Source organism: Mucor velutinosus (genome assembly GCF_035048745.1).
Source record: "Mucor velutinosus strain NIH1002 chromosome Unknown tig00001564, whole genome shotgun sequence".
NCBI lineage: Eukaryota > Fungi > Mucoromycota > Mucoromycetes > Mucorales > Mucoraceae > Mucor > Mucor velutinosus.
The window spans coordinates 1020030-1032771 of record NW_027041906.1 but is presented as its reverse complement, the minus strand read 5'-3'; the positions used below and the strand labels follow the sequence as shown (position 1 = coordinate 1032771).

Here is a 12742-nt window from a genome sequence, read left to right as displayed (position 1 = left end):
TTGGCTCTTTGAGACACTATGTCCTCCAACGATAAAGTGGAGACAATTGATGCAGGCAAGGTCACTATGCTGTAGCCCAGGATTGAAAGTCGCACTTTATTAGGTCGCTTTACGACTTGATATGCGATTACTAATGACGATATAAAGCAGAAAGAGTTGCTCACTATATGTGCTGCTAGGACGTTTACCATGTTGCTATTGTTCGTATCGTCGTCGTACGATATAAGGATTTCGAAGCGCACTAGTATAAATTAAGATGGCAGATTCCACTTGAGAGATCAACGTGTTAAAAAAAACAGAGGTGGGGTGATAGAGGTTTGGTGGCTGATGTTGTATTGCGTGGATCAAATGTAAAGAAGAAGAGGAAGAGGGAAATGGAAAGAGAGAAAATCATGGTGCCTTTATTTAAAGGATGAGCAAACCGTATAGAAGATAACATTCACAAAAAGCTTGTATACCTTCCTGATAATTGGCTCGGATTTAAACACTCAAGTAACACTAAATGAGGTTGCAAAGGTGTAGATTGAGCAAAAGGAAATGTTCATCTCTACATATCTTTGAAAATATCCTCATTGACTCTCACACATTATTCCGTTTTGTAATACGGGCCACTGAGATTTGTCATGTACATTGTAGCAGGGTTCCATTGATTGATATTATTGCCACACCATGTGTTTTTCGTACAACATGCACTGAGTGAAAATGTCAAATGAAGTGCAGTAATAATGATACAATGTGATATCTACAGCTTCTCAATTGTTGAAGCGGGACTTGTTGGCTTTCAACCTAAGAACATTTATAGAAGAAAAGATGGGTCCTATCACGCACAATAGACTTTTTTGAATGATTTGTGCTTCCCATGCTTGTATCGATGGGATAATTATATATAATTTGTTAACATTTGTCAGACCATGTTTGGATATACAGCTATGAAAGTTATAATGATTTGTGGTTGTTACAAACAATGGCAAATCCAACATTTGAAAAGACAACTGGTTAATAGTACATATAAAATAAAGGGTATTCATTATAGTATCTAATCTATAAAGCTTCAAGGAGATACATTGCTTACATCCGAAAAGACGAACAAAGGATTGCAACAGGGATCAAAATTTTGGATCACTACACACACTACATCATGGACAGTAGGCAAAAAGATATCGTCGCCTGCAGGATTTGAACCTGCGCACGCAGAGCGTATATGATTTCTAGTCATACTCCTTAACCACTCGGACAAAGCGACTTTCTATATTTAGAAATTTTTTTAGTATAATATATTTCAAACTATAACTTTTGAGGCAAAACTTTGCTCCCTTGCTTACTTTCCAGTATCACCTTTATATCTTTGCAACTGTTACGTAATGAACTAGAACAGTAGGATTTGTAATGAAATAACCACCCAAACGCAACTTAATTGAAAACCAAAGTTCATCAAATAGCACTCATTCAAATTCATGCTATTTGGATCTATTAATGAAAGCGCTCAAATGTACATCAAAAACCCATTTAAAAATACTAAAGTAAAGATACACGCTTATATCGCACATCGTGTGAATGAATCACTCCTGATCACAGTGTATTCAATCACACCCATGATGGTCGTAATAAGAGATATTATCTTTATCCAAATAAAATCAAATTAATAACAAGCATATTCAAATATGACAACTATGCCCTGCTGCCATAGTTGCACAATATCCCAGATAATAAAGGATTCCATACTTCAATAACAAACATTCCACTTTAAACCATCAAGGTTACATTAAATCATGCTATGACGATAGCTCACCCAAGAAGCCCATCAAGGTTACTCAAATCGACCCTTATGGCCAGTGCTCTTGCATTGATTACCACTTTAAATCAAACATCAACAACATTTGCCAGATATCGCAATAGCAGAACCTATTGCTCTCTATCATCACTAATCCTACAAGCTAGATGCAAATGTATAAATACTCTTCTTTTTTTACTCAATTCCAGGATCTTCAGTTCATTTTACACACAAATAAAATACAGTTGATTTCTATTGTATTTTACCTTTGCTTTATTTTTTTTATGAAATCCATTAAACCCGATTTCACTGCAAGCATGTCTCATATATAGCACAAGTCTGTAGTACATAAAGTATCTGTAGCTAGTATCACGGATATAAGCATGTGTCGTATAGCGTGGATCATGAAGTGCATATCTGAAGCAACAAGCTCATATTGCATTAATTTTGGTGCGTATCCAGATATGGTAAACATCCGTAGTCAATGTCGGAATAATACAAGTATAAGTCTATAGCGTCATCCATGTCCGTGGTGCCATCTATAGCCTATATCTTATATAGTATGAATCTTATAGTACTAGCGTATCTGAAGTGATGAATTCGTAATAATAAGTCGATGATAATAATCAGTTGTCAACTGTATCTAAAACGAAAGCAAAGAGCTTCTTTATTACAGGGCATCTAGCTTGCTTAAATATGGTAGATCCCTGGTGGTCAATGACTACTACGTTGAGATGGTATATAAATAGCAGGCCACTGGGGCCTTATGGATTGTTGGTATCACGCTATAAGACACATGCTTATATCCGTGATACTAGCTACAGATACGTTATGTACTACAGACTTGTACTATATATGAGACATGCTATAGACATGCATACGATATGCTATAGACATGCCATATATCCAGATACATGCTAAAGATGTATGCTTAGCGATATACACTCAGATATGTACTATTAATATAGACTAAGAAGACTGTACCTATCGGATACATGCTACTAGATCGATATTAATTATCCTTATAGAAAGGATAGATCAGGGTACTTCGGATGAGAGTCTAATTATTCATCCAGACAGAGCTAAATCATGATTAGCTTGCTGGAGTTGTCTTTTAGCATGATTAGACATTAGTTGATCTGAGTTGACTTATTTGTCAATCTAATTAATAGAACTTTTATCCATTGTTATAGTATATAAGAAGGATCATCTACCTGGCCAGTAGAGAGACTTCAGTTTACTTTACACCTGTCAGTTTGATAATAAAATATACCTTTATCAAGTTGACATTACTGTTTTTTTTATTCTTTTTTTTCCCGTGAACTTTAGTCTATCAAGCCTCAAATTCCACAGTATCAACGCACCATCAAGAGATAACATACAGTTTTACAACAATTATATGAGTGTGTCAATGCACCAGAACACCGAACCAACGAGGAGTAACCCTTCATGTAAGACATAGTGGATAAGTTAGAGAATTATACCTTGAATCCACCACCTGGCGCCTTTCCCATATACGGTATAATGCCTTTTTAGGAAATAGAGATAGAGCCAAGTAACCAAGAGAAAGATACACACGTATCAAAATGTCGTGCCTAAATTTAGGTTTAAGCCAGATTTGAAGAAAGCGACTAAAAGGCGCCAGCGTATACTCGAAGAAGGTTCTGAAAACTGATAGCAGGCATTGATCTGATTATCAGTTGCTATATCAAGTACTATATCTGCTCGAAAGTTTCATTGATTAAGTAATTATCGATAGTAGAAATAGTATAAATATAAGTTGTAAATGCATTCAATAAACAGCATCTTCGAACATAATCTCAATCTATTAGTTACACTCTAAGTTATTTGTTAACTCCTACCATTGGATCTATCTATCAAGACGACATGTATTAGGAAGCGTAGGGTGATCATCACAACTTATATAATCGAATATCAATAAATGGATTAAAGAAGTCGACAGGAGTCAAAATTTGGCCAATCTTGAACAGAAGAAAAACGAACTGAGTTTGAATAATTTCTGGCATCTTTATAACCTGTATCATCATGATATTCACTAGGAATGATGGCTGCAATCTCGTTGACAGTTGGCAGGTTTTGAGTGCGCGTATTTTCGCGAACAATTAGCTCCAATCTCATGTGAGGGTTCAATCGAATACGGACATCCTTGTTGATAAAATTTCAGGTCTATCATCCTTCATCTTCAGTCAGAATCTCATGATCATGCTTGTAAATGCGAACAAAGACTTTTTCATATTATGCATCTGGTTGGCCACGACGACGCTATTTTCATTTGAGCCTGTTATACGATTTTGGAGTATAAAGGTTGCTTTGAAAAATAAAGAAGAATATGGCTTTATTGTTATTATAAAAAACAAGAAGATAAACCAAGACCAAAGGAGAGAAACTACTATCACTCCAATAGCAGTGATAGCAGTTCACCAGAGAGGGTCGCCAGGCCAGAGTAGGTATCGATAGCCCGACTATTTACAACCGAGTGAGTGAAAGGAGGGTTGACCGCGGCGCACACAAACGATGCCCCCCTAATCACCCACGCCCATCAATAAATTTAGGGCGTAAAGCAGTTTTAAGCAGAGAAACAATATTAGTAAAAGGAACCTTTTGCATTCATAAAAGATACGTACCAGTTTGTATATGACTGCATATGGCCGCTTTGACTCGATTTCACCTCCAGAAAGAATATCAAAGCAGCCATACAGAACAGTTTCCTTGAGGATTGCATTCCCTAGATTTGATTGCTTTCATACACAGGAGTTTTTTTAGGACCCTTCACTACCCTTATCCTCACGCATAGCGTATAGTCGTCTCTTGCCGCAGCCAAAACAAGAGGAACTTTTCCTTACTTTGGGCAGATAGCACACGAAGATTATCAGCTTGGTGAGCCGTTACCCCACCAACTACCTACTCTTCAATTACATGATATAGACCACATGCAAAAGAGCACATGATGTAACATGTATACGCGAGATCAACAGCTTGGTAGGCCGTCACCCTACCAACTACCCTATTCTCGTAAAGAACCAATACGGATAGCGTACATAGCAACACGAAAGTTACTAGGAGATGGCATGTATTCCGTAGTATATAAATGGACGCATTTGTGGCTAAATCCGGTTTGGGGAGAGTTCAGGCTAATACTCCATCATCGAATGATTGCCAAGATAGATCTGTATGAGAAGGCAAAGCAACCCAATCTCTTCGTAAAAAGCAGCATCTTTTCAGAGCCAAGACCAGTGGCAAGCCGGCCAAGGATATAAAGGCACCACTTGATACCGCCAAAGGACCAGATAGAAAGAGGCCAAGACCAGACAGAGAAGAAAACCAAAAAAGCATACAGAAAGGGGGAGAAAAACCAGAAGACCAGTGTGATTATGCATAAAAATACAACGCGTTTCAGAGTCACATTCCGAAACACTATTATGATGTTACTAACAGCACTACACTGCAAAATTTCCGAGTGGCGTAGAATTATAGGCTTCACTTGGGAGTCCTTTGAATAGAAATTTGGACACGTTTTGAGGGGCGGCGCTGCTGCTAGATAACCCAAATGCTTTTCTGATGATAACAATGATGATTATGACGCTAAGCAATTGTCCTTTTAACTCCATGATCCCCATTTGATCAGCATCGCAACCATCATTGTTATCATCAGCAACACCACCAGCAAAAATAATTCAAGCTCAGTTTGTTTTTCTTCTGTTCAAGATTGGCCAAATTTTGTCTCCTGTCGACTGATGAATTCGTAATAATAAGTCGATGATAATAATCAGTTGTCAACTGTATCTAAAACGAAAGCAAAGAGCTTCTTTATTACAGGGCATCTAGCTTGCTTAAATATAGTAGATCCCTGGTCAATGACTACTACGTTGAGATGGTATATAAATAGCAGGCCACTGGGGCCTTATGGATTGTTGGTATAGCTTGTTGAGAGGCCACCTAAGTCGATATGTTTCATGTAGTGTAGGTGGATCTCGATATCTTGACATTGGGGAGATTGAATTTATTGTAGTTCCTGAGGCACCTGTGCACACACAATTGACTGGACTTGTAAACATAGATGTGATGTGATACGACAAACATCATCTATGCTGCTACACTGTAAAAGGTGGCTTGAGGAGAAAGTGAATGTAGCCTAAGATGCATGCTTGTATGCAACATCGACTTCTTTAATCCATTTATTGATATTCGACTATATAAGTTGTGATGATCACCCTACGCTTCCTAATACATGTCGTCTTGATAGATAGATCCAATGGTAGGAGTTAACAAATAACTTAGAGTGTAACTAATACTGTAGGGGGAAAAACTGTCCCGTTCGTTTAAAATTTTGTCTTTTTGCACAAGTTTTTGGTCATTTCTTTGTATACAAAGTCGAAATATATATCGTTTGAATGAGAGAAAGTAGTGCTATCTATACATAATTATAACTTTTTCAAAAACTAAAATCCAATGATTTTATTGGTTAAAAAATAAATATAGAAAAATGTACATTTTATTATAAAATCATTAATAGTGAGTTGAACCACCTTTGCTCTTGATGACAGCCTTGATTCGGGCAGGCATACTATCAATATATTTCTGGCACTCTTTTTCTGTTATTTTTTACCACTGAATGTTAATACGCCGCTCTAATTCTTCTTTTGTTGAGGGCCTAGTGGGACACTTATTAAGACGAAGCTTTAGGAGATGCCAGACATGTTCAATGGGTTTAAGATTGGGACTTTGGGGTGGCCAATCCATGATTTCGTCTAAGTTAAACCCATTGTCGGTGAACCATTGTTTAGTAATGCCCGATGTATGCGGTGTTGCTCTGTCTTGTTGAAATCGGACATCAGATGGTGTCTTCCCAAAGTGCTCAAGAGTATCGTTCAATGATGTCTTCGAAATATCGACATACAAGCCCGAGTTTACTGAGCCTTCAATAATGACAGTACCATAACCAGGACTCTCCGCTGTTATGCAACTCTAGAACATGACCCCACCGTCATTTCTCTGCAACTGAGACTTGACTTGATACGACTGCATGATTCGGCCACCATTCGTCCAGTAAAAAGAATTACCATCTGAGCCCCAAAGGTTTATTCTTGTTTCATCCGAAGACACCCAACGACGCCAATTAGCAATAGTAAGATGCCTATGCTTTTTAGCCCACGCCAATCGAAGCCGCTTGTTTGTCTTGCTAACAAAATTGGTCTTTACTTTTCTACGAGATTTAAGTCCATTTCGTCTCAATGACTTGCGGATGCCATTAATTGATATATCATGGCCCATCAATCTTAAACTTTCTTGTGCTGCTCGGGGATCATCTAAAGCACCTGATCGAAGTCCTCTTGACACTAGGGACATAGTTTTAGCACCAAGTTTTTTCGGTCTTCCGCCAAGAGGTCTAGCTGGGTCAGGGCAATATAGTTTTCTGAGCCTTGTAAGAGTAGAGTTACCCACTCCTGGATAGAAATTTCTTATCTTTGAGAACGAAAGACCACGTTGGAGCAAAGATTGGAGAGTATTGCGCAAATCTTGTGTTAAACGAGCAGGCATAATGAAAGTTTTGAAAAAAATAAGAAAGCAAAGAAATAAAGAAAAAAACATGAAAAAACTAGCTTCTTTTATACTTTTAGAATGCTCCTAGGATATTAGATATCCTGAGCATACCGCGGGTAGTTTTTTAGATTTCTTCGATGTGTTTATTGGAAGTAAAGATATCAACCACTTTATATCATCTAGAATTACCCACCTGCAGTGAAATCGGGTTTAAATAGATTTCACAAAAAAATAAAGCAATAGTAAAATACAATAGAAATCAACTGTATTTTATTTTGTGTATAAAATAAACTGAAGATCCTGGAATTGAGTAAAAAAAGAAGAGTATTTATACATTTGCATCTAGCTTGTAAGATTAGTGATGATAGAGAGCAATAGGTTCTGCTATTGCGATATCTGGCAAATGTTGTTGATGTTTGATTTAAAGTGGTAATCAATGCAAGAGCACTGGCCATAGGGGGTCGATTTGAGTAACCTTGATGGGCTTGGGTGAGTTATCGTCATAGCATGATTTAATGTAACCTTGATGGTTTAAAGTGTGATGTTTGTTACTGAAGCATGGAATCCTTTATCTGGGATATTGTGCAACTATGGCAGCAGGGCATAGTTGTCATATTTGAATATGCTTGTTATTGATTTGATTCTTTTTGGATAAAGATACCATCACCTATTACGACCATCATGGGTGTGATTGAATACACTGTGATCAGGAGTGATTCATTCACACGATGTGCGATATAAGCATGCATCTTTACTTTAGTATTTTTAAATGGGTTTTTTGATGTACATTTGAGCGCTTACATTAATAGATCCAAATAGCATGAATTTGAATGAGTGCTATTTGATGAACTTTGGTTTTCAATTAAGTTGCGTTTGGGTGGCTATTTCATTATATTGCCCCCAGCCAAACTTTTTGTGGGGAAAAAGTTGACAGAGATATGAATTTAGACGACCAAAAGTGATTTGATTGGAACATGTAGAAGGAAGGAAGACATAGATATAAGCAAGAGCAGAGAAACAAGTGCCGAAGGCAGTGGAGGAAGGAAAGCTGGAAGCTACTAATGTTTGCGGCGAGTGTTTTCGCGGCTTGTGTGATCAGTGCCTGCTTTTTGCTTGTTACCAGCCTGTTTTGAGGGGCGTTTGTTTGTAGGTAGTGGTGCATGTCTTTGATGTTGCAGTTCCTTGTTGAGCTTGACCTTTTCCCAGTATTTTTTGATTGGAATGGGAGAGGAGAACAGATCAGCTGTAATGTATTCATTTTCACGTTCAGAATAACCAGCCCATTTAACTAGGTATTCGATCTCATCATCATCGCGGTAGCGATGATCGCGAATGTCCTCAACTTCAAAGATTTCGTCTTCAATGGTAGTTTCATCAATGTTGACAGGTTTGAGTTCAGAAGGAGTATATTCACGATGCATGAGAGAATTGGTTTCGTCTTTTAGAATGTAATTGCCAGCTTGAGTACGCTTGACAACGAAATATGGGCCAGCATAGAGAGGCGCGAGTTTGGATGAACGACCTTCTTCAAGGCTGACCATGACAGGAGAGTCAAAGGCTAGTTCAGGTAGGATGTATCGACGTTTATCCATACGCTTATTGTATTCCTCAGCAAGCCGTTGTGTACGCTCTTGGAGAGCAGGAAACACGATGGTATTCATGTGTTCGATACGCTGTTGGAGCTCTTGAATGGATAGTGCAGGACGTCCATTGAGGTTGAGTTTATTTGGATTGGGATTGACGTTAACCTGACGAGCAAACATGAGACTGAATGGGGTACTGGCAGTACGCTCTTTGACTTTCATGTTGAGTGCAAGTTGGACGATGGGTACGCGATCATCCCAGTTATGCGTGTCATTACCACACATTTTGCGTAGCGTATGCTCGAATTGTTTGATAGCGTTCTCAGCACTACCATTGGATTGTTTGTAGTAAGGAAGAGAATGTCGCTGCTTGATGCCAAGCGTTTTAGTGAAATGATCCATGAGATTGGATTTGAATTCCTTGCCATTGTCAGCTTGTTGGATGCTAATAGCAACACCATAATCACCATAGATGGATAGTATGGCTTGAGCGACTGTAGCGCCATTTTTGTTAGGAATTGGACGAGCTATAATGTAGCGAGTACAGAGATCAATCACAACCAGCACATAAACATTTCCCTTATCGGTGATCGACATAGGACCTAAGATATCCATAGCAATGTGATCAAAGGCATCAAAGCTGACGATGCTTTTAGCAGGGTTGAAACCTCGACGAGCGACGTTGTGCTTTGCACATTCAGGACATGCTTTAAGTATTTCCTTGCAATCAGCGTAGATGGTGTTCCAATGTAAACCCAAATACGTGTGGATATGTTGAACCACAGACTCAATGCCAAAATGGCCTATTTTATGTGCATCTTTGATGATTTGAGCCCGATCTGCTTCTGGAGGAGCAATGTAATCCGTTGTAGAATTCTGGAATTCTTTGCTATTTAGTTTCACAGCAAGTACGTTGAGATTGCGGTCCTGAGAATAGACTGTGCGTTGACGGTTTACTTCAATCTTTTTGTTGGTGTCCCTTTTGATCAGAATGAGCTTATGCAATTTTCTCATCTGTCGACCATTTTCATCTTCCAGCCATTTGTCTTCATCGATTATTGGATATACCCTTGAGAGAGCATCACAGAGAACATTTTCAATGCCTTTCACATGTGAAATTGTGAAGTGAAATTCTCCCAAGATTTCCAAGTAGCTCTGGAGCGTACTGTTTAGTGAAGTAGATGTGAACATGTAGGTCAATGCCAAATGATCGGTCAGGACCTCGATATCATTATGACCCCACAGTAGCGATCTAAATTTGATGAATCCAAATACAACAGCGGCACACTCTCTACGGTTTGTAGACCAGTTGCGCTCAGCTGAATTGAGAGATCTGCTAACAAATGCAATGTGCTTGATTCTACCCAGTTTATCCTTTTGATAAAGACAGGCAGCGATGCCATAGAGACTAGCATCGCATTGGAGGAACATTTTGTCGTCCAACACTGGAGCATGCAGTATTTGGTTTGAGAGCAGTATTTGCTTGATGGTATTGAACCGATCAGTATGCAATTGTGTCCAATTCTTTTTTACGTCACTGTCATTTCGAAGACTATCGATGGGCTCAGCAACCTTGGACAGCATGGGACAAAAGTTTCGCAGATGGGAAACGACACCCATAAGCGAGCGAACTTGTTTTGCAGTTTTGGGAATGGGCCATTCGTCTATGTCAGATAAACGACGCATATCAATCTTTTGTATGCCAGGTCCAACCACAAAGCCTAGTAAAAAGACTGATGTCTGGAACCATGAACATTTTTTCACATTGATGCGCAGGTTGACGGATGTCAAGCGATTAACGGCAAGATTGATAAGCTTGATGTGGCTTTTCTCGCAGATACTATGCAGGACACAGTCATCTATGTAGTGTTCAATGCCACCCCATACTTTGGTTGGATCAACTTGGGAAGGATCCATGTTCTTTTCCATTTCGAATTTTAGTTCGTCGGATAAACCAGTGAATAAAATTGACATGCATTTTACGAACAGAGAGCTCATAAATTTTAGGCCAAAAGGGGCCCTACACCATCTGTAAAAAATGCCATTATGCGAGAATATAAGGGCATTGCGAGATGCTTCATGCACACCATACGAATAGTATGCTTGGTGTAAGTCAATTTTACTTATTATGCGTGCGCTAGAGGACACTCGTTCAAAGATTTCGTGAATCTTGGGAACCGCATAATTTTCATGGTAATTGTCATCAATGGACGCATTGATGCGACCAAGATCACAACACACTCTCAATTTGGTGGGTTGATCGTTCTCATCCTTCTTTGTCACCGTAATCAGAGGTGAATGGAACACTGATGAGGGTTTGCAGCGTTCAACAATCTTATTTTGAAGCCATTCTTTGATTTGTTTGTCAATCTCGGCATGCGAGTTGATGGATAATGGATACTGGCGAATGAAGCAATCCTTGGGATTGGATATAGGAACATGCACTACACTTTCAGGCATGGAACATACTGCGTCAGCAGGGATGTTCTTGTTGGCATTCAGAGATTGTTCGATCTGTTGTAGAAGGATTTGACGTTTCTGAGAAGTACCATAATCAGCATTTTCTGGATTATAGACGTTTTCAGTGTCATAGTTTATATTCTTGAATTGAGCAATTTCGTTTTCGGTGTCAGGAAAGCAATGAGCTACTCCACTAAGATAGATGTTGAGGCGAGGCAAGATGTCGACTCCTAGGAGTACATCAAACTCTTCAGCCATGGAATCATTGAAGTCAATGATTTCAAAGGAATGTTCAAATGTGATTCCATTCATATAAGTTACTTTGATGGGTTCGGTGCTTCCAATGCGTTCAGCTTTAGATGCACTACCATCTTTGTTCATGCCCAAAAAGGTTAAATAACCACCCAATGCTTTGACATTTTTGATAGTAGAGAATTTTTTATTCAAAACGGATTTGTTAATGATGCTAACATCTGAGCCAGGATCCACCTTTCCGATGATTCTAATGTCATTGAGAAGCAATGGTGTTATTAAATTGAAAGTGTTTTTGTTTGATGTGGAAGACTTACATTCTTTGTCTTCCATAGCCTCGCGGAAGAGGTCACTTTCGCTGGACCCGGAGTCCTTTTGCTTTCCTTTGCCATTACGGGAATGACGCTTTTGTTTCTGACTACTGGAGCCAGTTGTATAGGGTCGATGACCGCTATTTTCTCTTCTCACGCTCAACACCTTGAACGAACCCTTCATAGCTTGGTATTCAGGGCAAGAGTGACCGTGGAACCAAGTTTTGCCACACCACTTGCAGAAAGTGTTTCCGCTGGCCTTCTTGGGTACGTTTGCATTTTCAACTACACGTCTTGATGAAGAACCACCTTTGTTCAGACGACAGTCCTTCTCGTGATGTCTGGCCTGAGAGCCTCCATTATAGCTTGTTGAGAGGCCACCTAAGTCGATATGTTTCATGTAGTGTAGGTGGATCTCGATATCTTGACATTGGGGAGATTGAATGTATTGTAGTTCCTGAGGCACCTGTGCACACACAATTGACTGGACTTGTAAACATAGATGTGATGTGATACGATAAACATCATCTATGCTGCTACACTGTAAAAGGTGGCTTGAGGAGAAAGTGAATGTAGCCTAAGATGCATGCTTGTATGCAACATTGATGGGCTTGGGTGAGCTATCGTCATAGCATGATTTAATGTAACCTTGATGGTTTAAAGTGTGATGTTTGTTACTGAAGCATGGAATCCTTTATCTGGGATATTGTGCAACTATGGCAGCAGGGCATAGTTGTCATATTTGAATATGCTTGTTATTGATTTGATTCTTTTTGGATAAAGATACCATCACCTATTACGAC

The 12742-nt window shown here is 39.0% G+C and overlaps 2 protein-coding genes and 1 non-coding gene across 3 annotated transcripts; all 3 read right to left on the bottom strand.

Moving 5' to 3' along the window:
* Positions 1–1161: 1161 nt before the first annotated feature.
* ATC70_010608 lies at positions 1162–1243 on the bottom strand. The gene has a single exon. It is a non-coding gene; the product is annotated as a tRNA-Ser (tRNA).
* Positions 1244–6394: 5151 nt separating this feature from the next.
* Positions 6395–7330, bottom strand: ATC70_010607 (uncharacterized protein; the record flags this gene model as incomplete). The annotated part of the gene is made up of 2 exons (XM_064829820.1): positions 6395–6744; positions 6853–7330. The coding sequence occupies 2 exons, from the start codon at positions 7328–7330 to the stop codon at positions 6395–6397; spliced, it is 828 nt and encodes a 275-aa protein (XP_064682322.1).
* Positions 7331–8391: 1061 nt separating this feature from the next.
* Positions 8392–12339, bottom strand: ATC70_010606 (uncharacterized protein; the record flags this gene model as incomplete). The annotated part of the gene is made up of 1 exon (XM_064829819.1): positions 8392–12339. The coding sequence occupies one exon, from the start codon at positions 12337–12339 to the stop codon at positions 8392–8394; it is 3948 nt and encodes a 1315-aa protein (XP_064682321.1).
* Positions 12340–12742: the final 403 nt, after the last annotated feature.